General features: G+C 39.1%; 1 protein-coding gene across 16 annotated transcripts in view; it reads right to left on the reverse strand.

The window, feature by feature from the left end:
• Nucleotides 1–20,723, reverse strand: part of NPAS3 (neuronal PAS domain protein 3) — an 850,141-nt gene that overhangs the window by 235,265 nt on the left and 594,153 nt on the right. For all 16 annotated transcript variants that reach the window (XM_074328134.2, XM_019754550.3, XM_019754551.3 and 13 more), the window contains one exon: nucleotides 3,291–3,380. In XM_074328134.2, the coding sequence (XP_074184235.1) occupies nucleotides 3,291–3,380 (90 nt within the window). The remainder of the gene's footprint in view (nucleotides 1–3,290; nucleotides 3,381–20,723) is intronic.

Raw genomic sequence — 20,723 nt, forward strand, 5'->3', positions numbered from 1 at the left:
ATGTTAAGTTAAACATATATCTCTGGCAAAGTCAAAAGGGCTGCCGAGGAGGGTCGGACATCATCATAGATCACTTCATTCCCATCATCATGACAGTATGAAGATACTTTAAAGAGAATAACGGCCACACACACACCTTGGATACCAGGAGCTGTGACACTCGATGGAGTGTAGAAGAAAAATCCACTCTGGCTGTCTTTACATTCAAGCTGCACAACAGAGCTCGGTAGAAGTGTCTCTACTTGGTTTCCTCACGAGCCAAAAAAAGAATCCTGATTCTTTCCTGAACATAAGCCGTTTTAAAGCCACCATATTTATTTACATGTTGAAAGAAAATAAAACTGAGGATGGAATATCTTGAGAGTTCCAAATGCAGACACCACTATGCTCTAACAAACTGCCATGCTTACAAGATTCCTCAACAATTTCACTGGATGAGTCTTTGATGCAACAGTTACATGTTAACTTTATTTAATGAAACTATTTAAAAAGGAAAGGAAGGAACATAACTCTATAGATTCCTTATCACTATCTAGATGAAATAACCACAGAGGCAAAATTGTAGGACACGAGCAGAACATTTGGTTTGCATTTAATTAAGGGTGTGTGTGTGTGTCTGTGTGTGTGTATGTGTGTAAAAGATGAAGTGTTTACTTAATAACTTTAAGTACATTTTACATTGTGTGTTACCCATGAGCACCCCACACCCTCACAACCGAAGAGAGTGCTGAGGAAACTTGGGAAGGGTTATTGTGTCTCAGGAACTTTAATTACCCGATTCGGACTTAGAACGTTCACTGGGTTGGCAATCCTTTCCCAAAGTTTTAGCATAGATTTGTTTCCCCTTCATTCTTTGGGCATTGAAAACATACCATGCTTTTATCAGATTATTTTCATGTTGACCCAGAACTATTCTTAAATTTTAGTTCTGAACTCTAAATACATATGTCGGTATATGCAAAAATCACTTTCTAGACGATGGACCCTACATCATTTCAGTGCATAATACCTCCAAAGGAAAACCTCTGTCTTGTACCTCAGAGTCTCTACCTGCATATTTGACCGAACACATCCACCCAGAGGGCAAAGGCACATTACAGCCAGCATCTGCCCCCAGGTAAGTCACGATGCTGACTATCGACAGGCACTTTAAAACCCACCACATATACACAAGCAGGGGAAGACCCCACAGAAGTCACCAGCTACTGTACCATGTCTGCACAGCTGCTTTATCTAGCAGAAACCTCAATAATTCGTCTCAGATTTTAGGACAAGATTGACTTAACATTACAGTAGAGAAGCAGTGAAATAAACTGCTTTTAAGGAGAAACCAGCACAGGGTTAAAGCCAAATTTTTCCTGAACAGATGATATTTCAGATGGCCATACTATTCCAGATGCATCAATTTCCTTGAAAATCCAATCCATATATGTGCATATGCTGTGCTGGCAGGAGGACTGACTGAAATGGCCAAAACCCAAGAGCTAATATTCTTTTGGCCAGAATAATGCAATTATTATTTTCCTAGCTATCAGTCTAAGCATACAGAGCCATCTGTTATGCAAAGCAAACATACACATCTCAATTACAGAAAATGCAGTTGCCTTGACAGAATTTGGATTACACCACTAACCAGGGCTGTAAAATGTGTTTTGAGCTAGTATATAATGGATGCTTTTCAGGAGTTCCCTAATTAGCATTTACCTGCTTAAACTAATTGTTCATCCTTCTTCATAACTGGCTGATTAAACTTTGTTGGATATTCTGCATAAAACAGATGAATATGGGCATTGCAGAACAACAAACAGTGGTGTTCCCGGTTCTACTATACAATATTAACATGGTGGCACACTAATTTCAAAAGTGGAGATTCCCAATACTAGGTCCCAAACAGATTAAGATAAGGCTTAAAGTCTATTAAAGGCTATTACAAAAGCAGAGATTTCAACAAGCTATTTCAGCAAGAATACTAATATTAAGTTAACAATGGCTCAGTTTCTATCATTTGGTTTCCCGAAGTCTGCATAAAATAGAATTACTCTATACACTATAGTGAATAGCTTGCATGCTCTTCAAGGAAGAGTTAATGGACCCTTGCTTGGATTCTCCACAGTAAATAATCAAATTTGGCAGTGTTTCTCCTCTGCCCCCAGCCCTCCTCAAATGCCAAATATCTCTCTTTATTATTTCCCAATGTCTTTCTTGATTTAGCTATTACCCAGCAAACTCACTAACACCCACCAGTTCCAGCCGTGCTGGAGGCCTCCTTAGAGCAGTGCCAACTTTCAGAAGCAATGAGTCCAGGGTGGGTCCTAGTTAGGAGGAGAGAGGCAAATCTTATCTCTGTCTTTAGCCCCAAGGGGCAACTGAAGAGAAGGAGATTATCCGATTTGGCAGATCATTACACACCCACAAAAGCCCTCCCACTCAGGCTGTGTTTTCCTTGTGCCAAACCCATCAGATGAAAAGGGTCAAACTCAGCCAATCACCTGGATGGGCACAACTATCCAGATGTTCAGCATTTTTGTGGTGAAAACATCTGGATAATTAGTTGAATCGCAAACTTTCCTTCAGGGTATTTTGGCATTCTATAGACACAGCTTGTGTCTTGGAAGCCAGTGGAAGTAAAAGTTTGGTGTTCCAGAGGAATATCGAGAACTAACATCTAGGATTTTTCTCCCTTGCCCCATCTGCCTCCATCTTCTCATCTTTTCACCTCTGACAGACACATGTGAGTCACTAAACTGCAAAGAATGAAAGGCCATCTTAGTTTATGAAACTGTCTTGCAGCATTGGGAAGCATTTGCAAAGGCAGCAAACTATATCCTTGTTGGAACCCTCCCTGAAACACATTTTAATGGTCTCTCTCAGCATTTCTTGACTCCAAATGACTCCCTGTCATTGTGTCAGCTCCCAGGATAATGCAAGGAACTCCATAAACATCCAGTAATAGGACACAAGGGAAGTGCTATTACTGTGTCCCTCTCCTACTGGGCACAGAGGTTTCAAAGTTCAAAACAACTGAGGGAAGAAACTTCATTTGTTCTTAATAAATTAATAATGATCCCTGGGGGGTGGGGAGGACTAAAGTTTTTGAGCATGAGTTTATTCCAAATGTACTGAACTGACACATATAATTTTCCCACCGACTTTGTGAGACGAGTCGGGTAGAGCCATCAAAGAATAAATTTGATCATTCACGCTAAGCAGGATATCCACCGAGGAAGGAAAAAGCACAGGCTCAAGGAGCCTTTACAATCGCAGCCAAGAATCTAAATAGTTTTACTTACTTGTGAGAGGCCTAGGTAGATGGAGACTGTTTCAGAAATGTACAAAAATTTTCCTTCTTGATTTAGTGCAAATACAAAGCCATCCAGGGACTGCAGAAAAAATAAATACATAAATTGGTTAACAAATGTATGTGATGGAGATTTAATTAGTAAAGCATCTGATACAAAGCAACACATAAGGAATTGAAGACCATTTTTTCCCTTCATGTTTAACAAAAGTCCTAAGATCTTTTATCATTGCATTATATATGAACAAATTAAAGGTCTGAATTAGGATTACAAGCTTTCCTTTATTTCAGCGACTTCCTTATGTCCCTGTCATTTTGATCAAGATACATTACATTCATGTATAAAATCAGGTCACGCTGATTTTATGAGATGTTGCCTTTATTTTTTTGGATTCAGTAGCTACTGAGATTAAATCAGCAAGAGTCTCCATTTAATAGCAGAACAGGAATGGAAATTGTAATGAAACAAGAGAAAAAAGGGTTCCTGTATGAAGAGCAAGTAAAATCACCACTTGAGCTACTATGGACATTAATAATTTGCTAATTAATAAAGGACTATGCCCTCCTCAGTCCCATTATCCATTGTGTTAGAACCAGCAGGAGAAGCCATACATTATGGGTGAATGTGTATAGGCTGAAACCTTATAAACTATAATCCTTTTTTGCAAAAGTCTATATTTAAGTTTTCTTGTGAAGGATCTACTTTCTATTACAACTCCTGAACTGGAAACAAAAGAAGAAAGGGAAAAAAAAGAAGGATGCTACACATCGTCTGGAACTCCTGAAACCTTAGTTCACTTTGTGAACGGAGGGTTGCATTTTCAGTTTAATGAATGGTGTAAATCATAATGGACTCCATCCGCAATATACCACTTAAATTGAGAATAAATTTGTTTCCAATTCTTGCAATCCAAGTGCATTTGATATGTCCCATCATCCTCATGTCTTTTGTGTTGCTTCATTTACTGAGTTTTAACCAGGTAGATTTCCTAAGTACTCTTGCACAGGAGAAGAAGTGTTAATGATTAGTGATATTTACCGAAGCTGTGAATTTGGAAGTAGAGGCAACCCACGATGGGAACAAGGTATGTGGCAACACTAAATTAATAACATGTTTTTAAAACATTGAAATGTGGGAGAAGCATGTAAAATTCAATTAGAAAACTGTACTGCCTCAAATCTCAGCAATAATTTCAGTGTCCTAAGACACTGAACATTTTTTGAAGCTATATATGTATATATGAAATGTATGTATTTATGTATCTATGTATCTATGCATATGGGGATATGTGTGTATATATATTTATATGTATGCATGCAACTCAGAGCCCATGCTTCCTGATCTTTGTTTCATAGCCCTATTGGTCAGAAACTGTGGGTAGCACCCAATTTCCTCCTCTGATTTACTGGGTTCTAAAAACAATTCAAAAGTCACATCTTATTGTTCCACATAAAAACAAATTACACGATAAATAAGCTTTTGGTTAAGATAGCACAATAATAATAGCTTACATTTATTGAGCAGTATATGCTAAGCAGTTTGCATGTATTGTCTCTTTTCATTTTCTCAAGTACCATTTGAGGTAATTATATTATTATCTACATTTTACACACAAGGAAATTGAGGCTTAGCTACGTTAGGCGACAGGCCTGTCCCTAGTAAGTGGGAGAGTAAGGATTCGAACTCTGACCGTCAGACTCAATTATTCTGCTGCCTTCCACTAAAAATAAAGATTCTCTAACTGGTATGTGTACATTAACAAAAAAATAAATTGGATAGTATTTCTGAAGTTAAAATATTTATATTAAGAGTCAGCCTATAACTTAAAAGTCATCATCACTTGTTTTTGAATGATTTGTTCAAATGATAGAATCGTCTCCTTAGGAGTAGGCGACCAATGGGAAAGGGGATGACAAGAGAGTTCCTAAGTCATTTCCACAATAGGTGAGCTCGCCAGTCACCTTTACTCTATAATCTCTCTCCTGGAACCAGCTATGGGACAGGGAAAAAAATACTATCTGAGAGAACTGGGCTCCTTAGCTTTGACAAAATTGCTAGCCCCCTGGTGAAATCCAACCTTTGAAGCTTAGAGTGTGGTACAATGGAACCTTATGTTGAACCAGTGAAAAAGAAAAGTTGCCTTTGTAGAAGTTTGGAAAGGATCTCATTTCAACATGTCTTCAGTTCAAACAAGATGTCTCCTGAGGATGATGCATGAGGATTAAGACACCCCCCTTTTGAACTTCCACATGGAGAAAAGGGCCTGGTTAGGTTTTCCATGCAATCGAAGATCATGGCCTCGCATACAATCACAGAGATTTGTGTAAGCCATCTTCTCAAGCCTTAAAATGCCACTGTCAGATTAGAAGGACACACCAAAAGATCACAAGAGAACTGCTATGGGGACAAATGACAGTGGGAAGGCTGATTGAGAGCAGAAGAAAGGACTGATGGAGCTGGCACAAGGACAATCTGTAGTCTAAACCCTCATTTTATAGGTGAGGAAACTGAGGCAAAGAGAGGCTAGGTGGCTGGACAAGATCCTACAGCCAACTAGTGGCAGAGCCAGGATTAAATCTCCTGCACTCCAATACTATTGCAGTATTTATGAGATTGTATGGTCCTGGTTGGCTTATTTAACTCCCAAGGAGACTGAATTTCCCAACAGTGGGGCCATGTCTTATTGAACTTGATCTAGCGAACACCTAACAACTGCTCAACCAAGGCTTAGTAAATCCAGTTCTACCTCCAAACACAATGCTTTCCTTTTATATCATGCACGCTAGAATGACTACTAGGGATGGCAATTATTTCCTCCAAGAGCTCTGTTTATGGAGCTATTAGATTACTTGCAGTTTCTGATGCCGCAGATGTCTAACATGGTCTGGGATATCTCCTGACATTTGGAAGATCAGAATTAGACTGGATTCGTTTATAGTCTTCCAAAATACCCAGTGCTATTCATTTGCCATCGACACACATCCTTTACTTTCTCACCAAAAGAGATGAGGATTTTTTTTTTTTTTTAACAATAGGTTCACATCTCACGTATTTAATAAAATACTGGAGGTCTGGACACCATAGCAAGGAAAAGGAATATCTGGAGGCTAAACAACTGATGCTATTAAGCAGTGGAGATCTAAGAATTGGCCAGTTTTGTTTGGCAAAAACAGAGGCTTCAACACATGTTCCAATTTCCTGGTGAGATTAAAATGAGTCTATGTCTACATGACACAAAGCATCGAGTCAATTCAATTAAAAATAACAGCCAACTTGGTGGGGGAAAAAACAACTAGTCAGATTAGTTGTTTGTCATTGCAGAGGTAAACAAAACAAAACAAAACTGGTTAGTTAATTTTTCACTTTTATGCTTATCGTTTCCATCAATTATATCTACAGTATCAAATGAATGTCTATAACTTAGGTTTGATTATCTTGTAAATAAAGAATGGGGTATGAAACCAGGTTGCTCTTCATGTAGCCATTACCTTCCCATTCGGGGTGATCCCTATCTATAGTTAGCCACGTTTTGCTGCTTAGAAAGTTTTCAAAGTAGCATCAATATTGGTTTAATGTGGGTGTCTGAATTTTAAAAGGTGGGAGGAGGAAAGAAACATTCAATCAGTTTGTCTTGGGAACCAAATGTGATTAATCTGAAAAGTTCTAAGGAATTTTTTAAAATTTTGAATCAAGAAAGCTACTATATACTGAGCTGTTTCAATCACTGCAGGCTACTTTTTAATTTTTTTTTTTTAACTGCCCACTGTTTTCAACAGGCACCAATTAAGATTCTGGGGTCAAAGGGTTAATTACATCTTCTAACTCAGTGTGTAGAATTTTCTGATTATTAACTAAGGTTGGATTAAGATGAAAAAGAACCTACACAAATGTTAATGCTAGTCCCTCCTTGAGAAGATTTATTATAAAGCCATGCTGAAATCTATCTGCTTTCCTCAAAGCAAATGGAGAACAAAATCTTAGAAGAAACAGTAAAGCAGACGTTTAAAGGCATGCAAGGAGCTGATTTCTCAAGACAGTTTTCTTATTACTAAAACCAGTTCTAGGCCATCACAATAGGGCTGAGATTCTTTGTCACATCCCAGTGACTCCACGAGGTACACATACAGGAGCCAGGCTTGGATACAGAAGTCAGGAGCTACAGCATCTCTGAATAATAATGCCTGTAATTATAATTTATATCCCCTGACATCAGTGCAACATATACAATGTAAGGCGCAGTTTCCTAACCCCAAAAGCTGAGTGCCTCTAACAGTATTTGTCAAATGGTAAGATTATTTCCTTGCAGGGTATGAAACTGACTATAGCTTCGTGATTGAAGGTTCACTAATTTTAATGCATTGTGCTAAATGGATATTTATATTTGTCAAAGCAGTTTTGTCTCTGCTTTCTTTTTTTGCCTGCATATTACAGTGCAGCCAAATTTCCGAGGGAAATCTTACTATGGTGCCCTTCTAGGGACAATTCTCCTGTATATCACTATTCTGAAATTCATGGTTCTTCCTTCTACATTCCAATGCAGAAGAGGGGGGGGAAAAATACAACACCCCAAACTCTTTTCCCTTGACCTAACTCCAGTTAGAGTGAAGAATTACCAGTAGGCTAGGTTATTTTAATGACAGATTATTTTAAACTAAGCCTTCACCATCTGTTCCACCCCCTAATTATGAATGCAAAAAGAACATATTTCACAATTACATCAGTAAAAAAGTAAGATATACGTGATTTAAATGCATGCATGTGCTCCACGTCCAATGCACTGTGCATCTGTGATGTTCTTCTAATTCAGGCTTAGATTACAGAGAAAATTCCCATCCATGATAGAGAACAGTCTCTGACACACCAATCCCCCCACCCCCCAAGCTCAGGGTTTTCATTATTGGGACGTAATTTACTTAGGAAAGAGCAGAACATGAATTTGAGCACAAATCTTGTCAGCCATTAGATACAAGTACTCATATTTTATAACTGCCCATTGCTGTTAACAAGGAGAGGATGGATGAGAAACCGCTTCCACTACCGGAGCAATGGGTCAGCATCGGGAATGACTGAGTCTGCTCTTGAACCACCTCTATCAACATGACAGGCTGAGTGGATAAGCCGAGCACAAAAGAAGCTTAGTCTGGAGAGGGAGGACAGGGTTCCGATACCCATCTCTCCACTCTGTTTTGGCAGCAGATAGAAGTTAGAAAGAAAATAAAAAACGTTTCTTCAATTGTGTGGCCTCTGGATACAATAACACTTTGACAGAGCTCATTAAAATGCCGTATTGCCCTCTGATTGCACTCAGGAGGTGATGCTATACTGCTCTCATACGCACATGTGGACTCCTGGCTACTTCAAGGAGAGCCTGAGATGGTGCCCAAGAAGTGCCCACATGTATCTGTTTATGGGGAGGAAAAGTTTCCCAAATTTTGTCTTTGCAATCTGAGTTTTAACAATCAAGCACTGTGCAGAAACAAAAGCTATTTTTCAGAAACAGGACTCTATGTCAAGTATATTTTCTCAGAATGGATAAAAGCATACATCAAAGGTTTAGGCTCTTCTTTAACTCTTAGGAATCTCCCAGAGTTTTCTGTCTCCCGTTCTTCCCTTATATCCGCCCCACCGCCCCTTTCAATGAGTCAATAACGTGAAGGATAGCACAAGTCACATTATTATGTACCAAAAGCCACATGTCCCCCAATCACAACAACAAACTAGATTAGTTAGGCAAAATTTGACTATTTTCCCATGAAAAAATAATTCCAGAAAAACAAACCTTGATGCCTCAAAACACTTTTTCTAAGAGTTTCCCAAAACACATAAATCCAAACAGCTTAGGTGAGAAAACAGTGCAGAGACACAGACAGCCTCTTTTCAGTTCTCAGAGAAGAGGTACCAGAATAAAAGGGAAGGTGTTGAGCTAGTGAAATTCTAAAGCATGAAAAGAACAAAGCCACCTGCTTTCTGAGCAAGGAGATCAGGTTTTGCTTCTGCTCATTAAAATTCCATTTTGTGGGAGCTGTGTATCAACGCGCTGACCGTTTTCCCCCTGGGATGCTAGTTCAAGCCTTGAGGGATGTAGATTTCTTGATTTGAACATCCAGCCAAATGGACAACAGGCTCTGGTACAAAAGCAGGGTGTGGCGTTTGGTGGAGTCACGTGTGTCTGCGTCTCTGGGCCCCCAGGGGAGGCAAGCAGACCTCACATTATCGGTGGCATGTCCTGGGACTCCACTTGAGGCAGAAGTGACCATGTGCTGCTGCTTACAAGCTCTTTTTGCCTCAAGGAGAGGATTTCCAGTACTCATTCTAAGGCACAAATATTCCCTGGAACATTAAAACGTCTCCTTATTGTGCATGGGGTGTAATGTACAGAAACAGAGGCTCTTCAGAATCTAGGAGCTAATTCCTTATTGTGCATCTTTCCCTTTGAATTCAGAGTTCTCTTTCAAGTGTAAGGAGGAATTCCCATGTCAGCAGGAGTAATATAAACAGTACATTGTACTGGCCCTGAAAGGCTTAAAAATGTCACTGCTTTGCTTTGGCTACACATGGAGCTTGGTCACATGCAGGGTTCCAGGTGTCTTTCAAGTAGTCTGTCTGCATTATACAAAACAACACAAGGGAAAGAATTCATGCAAATTTGTTTCTTGGACAGCCTATAGATCACAGACTACTGGAAACTAGGGGATGGTCATATTATATCACATATATGGTATAGTAAAATATATCAAATATACTATTATATATAGTATAATATATACCATCATATTATATTGTATAATGTTTTAATGCTCAGTTCATTCAAATGTTCACCATAGAGGTGGGGGAAGGGAAGGAAACTACATTGGCAAATACATAGACCAAATGTGAGATAAGTATTATTAAACCTTACTTTATAGATAAGGAAACTGAGGCTCAGAGAAATTAAGTACATTGTCCAGTGTCACACATCAGTAAGTGGTAGATGGAAGAAAGAAGGATCCTCCTTTTCCTTCCGCGGCTGGGACAAGCTGTTGGGTATTTCAGTTGTTTCGCACCCCATCACAGTTGCTCGAAATCTGTGCTTCCTCCAGCATTTCTTTTCACACAAGTGATTCTCCTGGTCCTACTGTGTGATGCCTGCAAAAAGCACCTACTGAGGGCTTACTATTCACTGGCCGGTGCAGGCTGAGGTTTCGCAGAGCTAAAAGAGGAGCCAACTCAGGAGCTGCTTTCTTAAAGAAAATTCCTCTGTGGATCCATGAGTAAGAAAATGAGTGAAGTTGGAAATTAACTTTAGAAAAGAAAAAGCTGTAGGGCAAAGGCAATTTCCAGCTCAAGATACCCTCAAAACATGGTGGGGACCACTAATGTCACCGAGCTTCATATCTCTAATATGCCTTCTTTGGGTTGGAAAATGAATAGATTGATGGAGCTTTTAGTTTTATTAAGGTATAATTGACACATGAAATTGTAAGATAGTTGTAGTATACTTTATGATGATGTGATATACGTATACATGGTGAAAGGATTTCTGCTATCTAGTTAATTAACACATCTATCACCTCACATATTTATCTTTTGGGAATTTATAAATGTACAGTCAAGGTGCTAATTCCTAGAAGTAGAGAACAGACCCCATGGTTAATAAAATGCTAGGAGAACCACACCTCCCAACAGGCAACTGCCAGGACAAGACTTCAGCACATATACCAGCGGGCCACGGGGCTGGATGGCACACTCACCCCATTGCCTGTCCCACGGTTTTTTATTTAGACATAGGGTTTTATTCTTTCTGTCTCTGGTATTATCCACCATATTTTATGTGGAAGTCAATGTGAAAATAAGATTGGCTTTACAGAAATTTGTTTTGTAGTCATGTTAACTCGACAGTGCATTCTCACTGATGCAAGGTAGACCCATACTGCTGTTTCTGTTATGGCTGATTATGATGTGACTCAGTTTACTGGGCGGCGGGGGGGGGGGGACTTTAAAAACAGACTTTTTAAGAGAAAATGATAAAAACTTTCTCCATGTATTCCTTTACATAAGGAGTTTGTGTCGGGGTAGTAACAATGATTAAAGAACCCTGAATTGAATTTAGCATATTAAAAGACCATTTAGAGACCTTGGGTAATAATCTGGAGTATTCATATGAGTTTCATTTCAGGAAACACTTATTGGTATCTCTAGAGAAAAGGTGTTCAAAACATGTGTACTGAAAGGAACTTGATTGCTACAAATATAGTTGCCACGGATGGAATTATGTTTCCCCCAAATTCGTATGTTGAAGCCCTAACCTCCAATGTGACGTATTTGGGGACCTGGCTTTTAGAAGATAATTAAGATTAAATGAGGTCATATGGGTGGGGTTTTAATCTGATAGGATTGGTGGCCTTATAAGAAAAGAAAGAGCGAGCTATCCCTCTCTTCATGGGCATACACTCAGGAAAGGCCACGAGAACACATAGCAAGAAGGTGGCTATCTGTGAGCTAGGAATAGAGTCCTCACTAGAATCCTGCTATAGGGGCACTTTGATCTTGAACTACTAGTCTCTAGAACTATGAGAAAATAAATTTCTGTTGTTTAAGCTATCTAGTCTACGGCATTTTGCTATGGTAGCCCAAACTGACCATAATAGTTTAGAAATTCTGGTTGGGAAAAATGCTTAGGCCATGAAAACCTTTAATATTAATTTCAGAAAAGCATTGTAACCAGATTCCCTGCTCTTTGTTTTATATATCATTTATACAATTAATAATTAATTTTTACGAGACCCAGACAAAACTATAAATATGATAGACTGATAATAGAAAGTAGAATTTAGTTCTAGAAATCGACAATACTTAGGATTGTTTTCGAAAATTTTTTTTCAAGTAATTGCACCTCTTCTGGTTCCTACATTTACAATATTGAAATATTTATATTGGTTTTCTGTGCATTTCAAATGCTTAGGGACTACATTGCTTCACTGCCTTAACTCCATACAAAGCAGAGCTGCACATTTTATGTGAAAATCAATTATTCTGATGGAATTGTGAACCTGATTCTGAATGATCTTGGGATAAACAACTTGGTTTAGCACTTGCTCTGTCTCTCAGCTGCTTTGCTGATCTTCTGTTTTCATTTCACAGTTGGCTACTAAGTCTTGGTGAGATGGACCAGCGTACACTGCTTGTCCACAGAACTCTCATCCTATTAAGGGCTCCAAGGAAATGCTTCTGCTTTTATCCCCACATGCCTCTTTAACACATGTGAAGCAAAAGGGATTGTGGATTTTTATTGTTTGGTAACATACTTGCATAACAACTCATGTCATAAGAAATCCTCAGAGAATGTCTAGATGGTATCCTTCAAAGTAGAGCAATTCAGCATATGAAATTTGCTAGGATCAAATTTTCTCGGTGTACATTAAATGAGAGTCTAAATTTATGCCATAAAAGCAGTGGTGCTTGGCTGTAGATCCTGGCTTCTGCTGTGGTCCAATTCAGGAACAGAATGAAAGTACTGGGCTGGGGTATGAGGTGTGGGTAATTTTGTGGGCTAAAGACATTAGGAAAGAAGAAAATTGAATTCTGGTATTTTCTACTGACTTACTAAAGTGATTTTTTTTTTTTTTTAAATATGAAAAATGAGATTGAAGTTTCCTTCCTCTTTTGGATCTATTTCAAGGGCTATCCGGACTGGAAGAGAATTCATTGTCATCACTGAAGAGTAACTGGCTATTTTATTATTTGAATTTCCTGGACCAAAAGGTGCTTTAACCAAAATATCAGTAAGATTTCAGAAGAATCATGGGACTAAAGTTGTCTTTAGGGAACTGTAATAAAAATGCAAAGACAAAGTCTAAAATGACTACCTTGAATATAAATTCAGCTATGTTAAGATGATTTAAAGAAGGCATTACAGAAATGTACAGCTGAAATCTATGTAACTCTCCTAACAATTGTCACCCCAATAAACTTAAAAAAAAAAGGCAGAGACTGTATCTAATCTGTGGAAACTACTGGGCTTACTATCTTTATGCCTGCCTGACCTACCATAGGAGGCAGAAAAAATGATACACTCAATTATTTTCTGTTTTAGCTATTTGACTGATAAGTCAATCACAGTGATTATCTTTTCCTTTAAAAATTTGATTAAACATTTATAAATATCCTCAAATTTGTTTTAAATATATTCTAAAGATATAGTCCTGTTTTGTCTTGAAGTCGAAGTTTTTTCTAGAATAATGCATCATGGATGTTAAAGGGCAAATTCGATTCACTGCATGGACTGTCACTAAATGGTCAATTTTTCAGGAACAGATCTGTTCTATAAATTTTGAGATGCCTGGCTACTTGGTTATAGATACATATATTCTAAAGGTGCTCACATATGCTCTTATAATTACCAAGAAGGGAGGGATCATTTCATGGAACTAACAATGCCACCACACAAATTTCCCAGGGCAGAAAGAAGTATCAAATCTTTTGCCTAGACATAACCTTTCCTTTCCCCCTTGTCCTGCAGGACTACCATAGTACGGATCTTCCCCTTTCCTGCATTCTTTAGTGAAGTTAAGACCAGTAACTGACCTCCTGGATACCTGCCAGCGAATGGTAGACTCTGATATTCTGATTTTTCTTAGGCAGCACATAATGTTAGCCTGAAGGGCAGGTCTAACTTACTCTGCATTTTGTCTTGGGCTATTCGGCACAGGTTGCCCCAGAACACCACATACCTACTTTAGCTTTTCAGGCTGTATGACCTAACACACCTGGGGAATCACCAGATAAAGTGTTTTCAGAGACACAGGGCCATGTGGTTTACTGAAGTTGTATTACATATATAATAGTCATTATATATCCTACATGGGATTCACTAAACAATAATCTAGGGTATGCATGATCTATTCAAATGCACTGATGTGCCAATTCATGGTAATTCCAAAAGAAATTTGCAGTTGGCTATATTGATAATTCATTTACTAGAAACCTTGAATCAATAGCCTCAGTCTAATTCTAATGTGCACAATGATCCATTTACCCACTCTTTGACTTAAATAGCTAGATATGTTAGAACAAAAACAATTTGAAAATGGATATATTCCACCATTCAATGCCTTTGATGAATGATAGTCCACCTCTCAATGACTATTGACTGGTTAAAATTCTATTTAGTCTACAGAATTTATAGTGGCCTCAACGATATAGCCCTATAATACCCTTAGCCCTACTGTCACCTTCCACTTAGTCTTTCTCAACCTTCTATGTCAAAGGCATCCAAATTGCCAACAACAGTGGTATGAAGGGGCAAGCATATTGATTAAATTCCAAGTCTGATTTTTCCACTTGGCCTTCTGCCTGGTTTCTTTTAAGGGCTGGGCATGTTAACCAACATGTATTTTCATTACTAGAATGGTGTTTTTCTTAACTGTCTGGAATCCCAAGACTACAAGATGACCAAGTACACAACGGAGAAATTTTCCACCGGTATCTACCACACACACTCGTCTCCTAAACTTGCAGAAATCCCTAATAATTTAAGAAAGATGAATCCTCATTATAACTCTTCCTTAGACATAACTTAGAGTCAAGTAAACAACAACCTCCCCATGAATGATAGTAGCCAGAAAAAAGTGAGGAAGCATAACTTGCGATCACCTTGGAAACCATAGCGTACAGTTTTGGGATCAACAGCTTCTATCCTACAGAAGTTCTCATTTCAGCCTCCATTTCATTCTTTCTTTTTTTCTCTTATTTCCTTTTCTTTTTCTCCTTTCACCTTTTGGTTTGCATTCTGCATTCATCCATTTAATGAAAGAGGTGCCGATGGTTGTGGGGGTGGTGCGGTTGTGGTTGTATGTGTGTACCATACTTCATAGCCGATGTTCCTAGAATTCCTGTTCTGAGTATGTTTGTATGTGAAAACTACCCCCGGCAGTAAAACAAGAACAGATACGTGTATACATCAGACTCACAGATGTGCAATGAAAACTGACAACTTTTGAAGACCAAAATGGCTCCAAATTTGTGCAGGCTAGTGGTTGAATATTGGGGATAGCTTCTTTTTTGCCCCCAATGAGATTTGTTCATTTTAGCCTTGACCTTTTCCAACAAGTAAGATTTGTTTTATTAACTTGCTTGGGGGCTTCTCCTTAGTAATAGGATGACCTACTTTAATTCCTACTTAAATGCTTCACAGGCTAGAGAGAAAGTTCCCCTAAAGGACTGAGCCCCTAAAGACTCAAATTGGCCTCTGAGCCCTAATGGAAGACTTTTATCCGAAAGCAAATAAAAAATATATTAAGCGTTTTACAAACACAACCTTAAGCCTTTATCATTTTCTGTATGTTCTTTCTATTCTCATTATAAGTCATCACACTTACATAAGACATTTGCTGCTCCTCTCCTCCAGATTTTTATCCCTTTCCTGGTTCTTTTCTGCTATAACAGGTACCTTTCAAGAACGTGCAGAGCCAATAATATTTTGCCATTTCCTAAAAAGCACATAGACATGGCATAGTGGCCCACAGATGTGACCTACTATGCAGGTCTAATGTACTATATGTTGACAGAGGTCTCCACAGTTTATCAATATCCTTAATTCCACTTGAGTTAGTTAGACCAAGACAATGTTATAGGGAATAACCAACATTATTGTCAATATTCCACAATGCAGTGAACCCAGCTCTTTTCCATAATCTCAGCAAAGCACAAGTAACACACCCTCATGGAATGCACAAAAGAAACTCATTCCTTCACGTATTTGCAAAAAGTAATTATTTATTTTATTGGGCTCCCTCAATATACTGAACTATGTTATCGTAGTTAAAATTTTCAATAACATGACGTGACATAAAGCCTTCATTTTAAACAGGATAAAAATCCTTGTCCCAAAAGCTTTACAACATAGAGTAAAATCTATAGGTTCTGCTGCAAATCCTTTATGCTTGCTTCTTCGGGTTGAAATCTTTTGGCTTACATGGATCCATGTAAGAGAATGGTGGTATCGCAAGTTATCCAGCAAGTTTTCGAAGGAAACACATTATTAAGGCCCTCTTTTGACATATTAGGACATTTGAATGAATTACACAAGATACCATACAGGCTTAAATACTCAGGTACAGAGAGAGGCCAAGCAGAAGGTATATCTGAGTGTTGGAGGACAATGGATAAAACATCAGGACCCTTCTCACCACTTTTCTGCACAGGTTAGTTCACAACAGGACTGCTGACACAGTAAGCAGCTGAAGTGGTATAAAGAGAACTGATCCTCTCACATGTCTCCCTCGGGTCTTTCCAGGATCCTCAAGAGGAAAGGAATCTGGTATCATCCAAGTCCCAGGTGAAGCACCAGAAAGGGAACAGGGGTGTCTGAGCTACAGGGAAAAACCTGGCCTCATTAGGGATGTGGTAAAGGAGACTCCCAGAGTCAGAGAGCTTTATAGGAACCCCAAAAATAAGAGGATTGAGGAAGGAAGAACAGATGCTTTAGCAGACAGACTACTTCTGAGACCAGGGCTCCTTGATTGAGATTATTGCTACAGAGTACATTCTACAGCTTTCACCAGGCTGGGACTTACTTCAGAAATGCTCAGCAAGGGGGATATCTTGCCACAGGCCGGACCTCATGTCTCAAAGATCAGGCATTATGGAGGGGCTCCCTTAATTCCACCATCTGGTCATCCTCAACTGGAGAGGGAAGACTCTGTCAGAAATTCCCCGGTCAGATTCAGACGGACTCTAAGATTTGGGGCAATGGTAGAGAAGATGGGACAAATATGGCCTGCCTCCTCAATTCCCTCAGTGAAGTGAAAGAGCCTATGGGGCCAGAGCTGAACTAGTTCCATGCCCAGACTGGAAATGACAACAATGCAGTCTTCAAGAGGTAGCACGGTGCAATGAAAAAGAAACATGAGTTTTGGACTCAGACCTGAGGTGGAATTCTCAATTTGCAACTTCACTGTTTTCTCATGTGGAAATGTAAAGAGTTATAGCTACACATTATTTATTCTACTCAATAGAGTTGTTGAGATTAGAGTTAATCCATGAAAAATTGCCATCATATAGAGGGTAATATTTAATAAATGGTACCCACATTAGTTATTATTTGACTTGAGATTCTGACTTAGAAAAAGTGTCTACTAATAAGGGTGCGTCTTACCTGATCATAAGGAGAAAAACCACTTGGAGTAAGTGGGATAATCTACTAAAGGCAGTAAAGCTAAGTAAGTTAGATATGAACTTAAAGGGACAAGCAAGAAAAGGACTCAATATTCACGACTAAAATAACATTTTCATCACGGTCATAAGCATTCCTCTTTAAAACTTTAAAAAACCCAGTTGGGAAAAGGCTATTCGTAAGGGAGGAAAAGACTATTCCTTTATCTTGAGGAATTGTAGAAGTTATCAGAAAGCAACACCTTAAGGAAATACAGTGTGGGGAATTTGGGCCAGATAGTGATGTGAAGAAGAAGATGAGAAAGAAAAAAAACATAAAAACAAGAAAAATTATTTCAGTTATATAAGCATGGTCATTTAAAAATGAGAACTATTCTAAGAGATGGATATGTGTGTGTGTGTGTGTGTGTGTGTGTGTGTGTGTGTGTGTGTGTGTGTTTAATATTATATACCACGCTTACCAGTGACAAACAGCATTTATTAAGGCAGTCTCTGTTTTGGACCTTGGGAGAAGGACTTTACATTGAATAACCCAGTTTGACTCTCAGTTCCTAACTGATGTATACACTATCACCATCCCTGTTTGAGATGAGGAAACTGAGATCATACAGCTAGTAGGTGGTAAAGCAGCAACTCAGTGCAGCTTGACTGGCTCTGTGGACTTGGACTATATTTTTTCATGGCAGAAATTCTTAACTTTTTGGTATCAAATAGCTACCATTTCTTCCCCTATAGATCCGAGTTCCCTGGGAGAGAAGGCAGAGAGGTAGTGCTCAGGATGATGTCCAGAGCAGAGGTGGGGTAAGGAGATGGTTGTTGTCACCTCTGATTGTGACCTTTGCCAACCAAGAGACTGTGGCAGGACTTGACAGTCTGCTAGGACAGTTTAAATCATACCTAATCATAATCTACTGGGAACATCTCATTGCACAGGTGCAATGTTTTACATAGGTTGATTCCTAGACAACTCTTCCCCCTTTTAATCCAAATAATGTACGTGCAGTAAAAAAATATTGTGGCAAATAGACAGAAAAGCAATTCTAGTATGCCCCAAAAGTACTGGAATTAGACATCTAACAGTCCCAGAAAAATCAGTTGCATTTGATACTCATTCAGGCTAAAATGTAATTAACTGACATAAAACTCTTACAGAGTTTGAAGTAAGAATGGACAAAGTTCCAGGTATTGAAGCAATGAAGGCAGTAACAGTAACATATTTTTATTAGTAAGGTTCTATTAAACATACTAATGTAGTAACGGTTTTTATACAAATTCTGTATTTTTTCTACTCTTCCCTCTTCAAATATTAATATAATGGGAAGCAAATGAAAGTAGGCATGGGCTAGAGAGATGACTGTCTCTAAGCTTCCTTAAACTCATTTTGTGTCCAAATGAAAACTGGGGTAGTGACAGCGCAGGAAGAGATGAAGGAAGGGGGGAACCAACACTTACTGAGGTTCTGTCTTCGTCAGCAGCATGCTTTACCTCAGTAACTACTTCCTATAAGCACACAGCACTGGCCTGCTCATTCATCAGTGTGAGGACAGGAGGCCATGTCTGGGGGTGGTGAGGAAAGAAAAGAGAAAATGCCTGACATTGAAGTCTTTCATCCATTTGACAATTTTGCCTGAGTCCCTTTCTGATTACCTTCAAATAACCCCTGTTCTCCGAGGTATGTGAGAGACTTCAAGGCTACTGGCTGCCTTGTGCTTGCAGGCAGAGGTCACAGTATCTTAGGGAGTGTCTCCTGCTCTCTACGGTGTGTGTGTGTGTGTGTGTGTGTCTGTGTACCACCCAGTTCTTTTTTCACATGGGGCAACTGATCAACTCAATATTTTTAAGTCAAATCCCTATAAATGGGAGCCATCTACATTGAATTTTAGAATCCTAAGTTAATTTTCCTTTTTATTCAGCACTGTTTAGATCTGAAATAAATTCAATTCTGAGGTTTGCTACTCTACTGAAAAAAGAATTTACAGAGGGTTCAAAAGGGAGCTTAAAATGATTAGATAATGAAACATAAGACTTTTAAGGAATGGTTAAATAGACTTGATTATTCAGACTGGAGGAGCCCGGTTGTGATGTGAGCACATGCAAGATGCTTCCACAGAGGCTGCCAGCCAGTCTTTCTGTTCCATGAAGGGAAAATGCAGTGTGCAGAATCTGGGTGAGAAAGGAAAGGTTTCCTGACAGTGGAGACTACAGAGAACAGAAATGGGTGATTGAGGAAAGATGGGTGGCCTCCTGATTTCACATTCTGGAAGGCCAGGTATACACTGCTGAGAAGAATGACCCTGCCTGGACATAGAGAGAGAAAGAGACAGAGACAGAGACAGAGAGAGAGAGAGAGAGAAAGAGAGACTAAATGATACCTCACTTTGTGATTCTATGTTGCAGTCTAAGGTTGTAAGGAGAAAGCCATGAAGAGTTACTGGAATTTGAAAACTGGAGTTTGAAGCCATACTGCATACTAACTTCATCATGACACCAAGCACACTTCTTCAGACAAACACGGTCAGGGTGAAAGTCAAATGGGTGGCTGGTACAAAGGGCACTTCTGTGAGGGGCTCTAACCTGCCTCAGGAAGATATTTATAATGCTATTATAAAAGAAAAGAAATTAATCTGCAGAGGCAAAAAGCTAAACCAATTCACTCCAGAGAGTGGGCAGATATACAGATCCCCAAAGGCATTCATTTGGCCGGCAAGATGGAAACTACTGCAAATCTGACCCGAATCCAAGAAGCAACTCGGGAAGATTCTCAGTCACTCCCACTAGGCATTGGAGGGTGTTACACACCAAGCAAGAAAAAGCTCCTGGTGTTTGTACAGAGGGCCCTTTTGTTAAAGGAATTTCCCCAGGTACCACGGGCTCATTCTCATGTCATCCTTGAGGTGTTTATGCTTCCCAGGGATACTGAGCCACTGAGAGTCTCTCGCCCTGTGTGAGGGGGTGAGCCATGTTCACAATCATGTGTTCTGTGTGTGAAGCTGAGAAATGTGTAACCTGTGGGCAACGATCAGTGATGGTTCAGATATCTTAATTATTCAACTATTTAAGAACCAGGTCTCTATCCAACCCCAGCCTGTCACAGCATCAATTGCTCTTGCCAATATTACAGCTTTAAGCAGCATTTACTCTGTTGGTGAACACAGCGTGTGGTAAAATGATTTAGCATCATGAATAAACACATATGCTTGCTTGGGTCCAAATTTTAGAAGTAACAAACCCATTTTCTGGCCCGTGATTTAATGGACTAGAAACAGACTAAAA

This window comes from Rhinolophus sinicus, chromosome 3, assembly GCF_057876585.1.
Source record: "Rhinolophus sinicus isolate RSI-liver-muscle chromosome 3, RSI-T2T, whole genome shotgun sequence".
NCBI classification, from domain to species: Eukaryota; Metazoa; Chordata; class Mammalia; order Chiroptera; family Rhinolophidae; genus Rhinolophus; species Rhinolophus sinicus.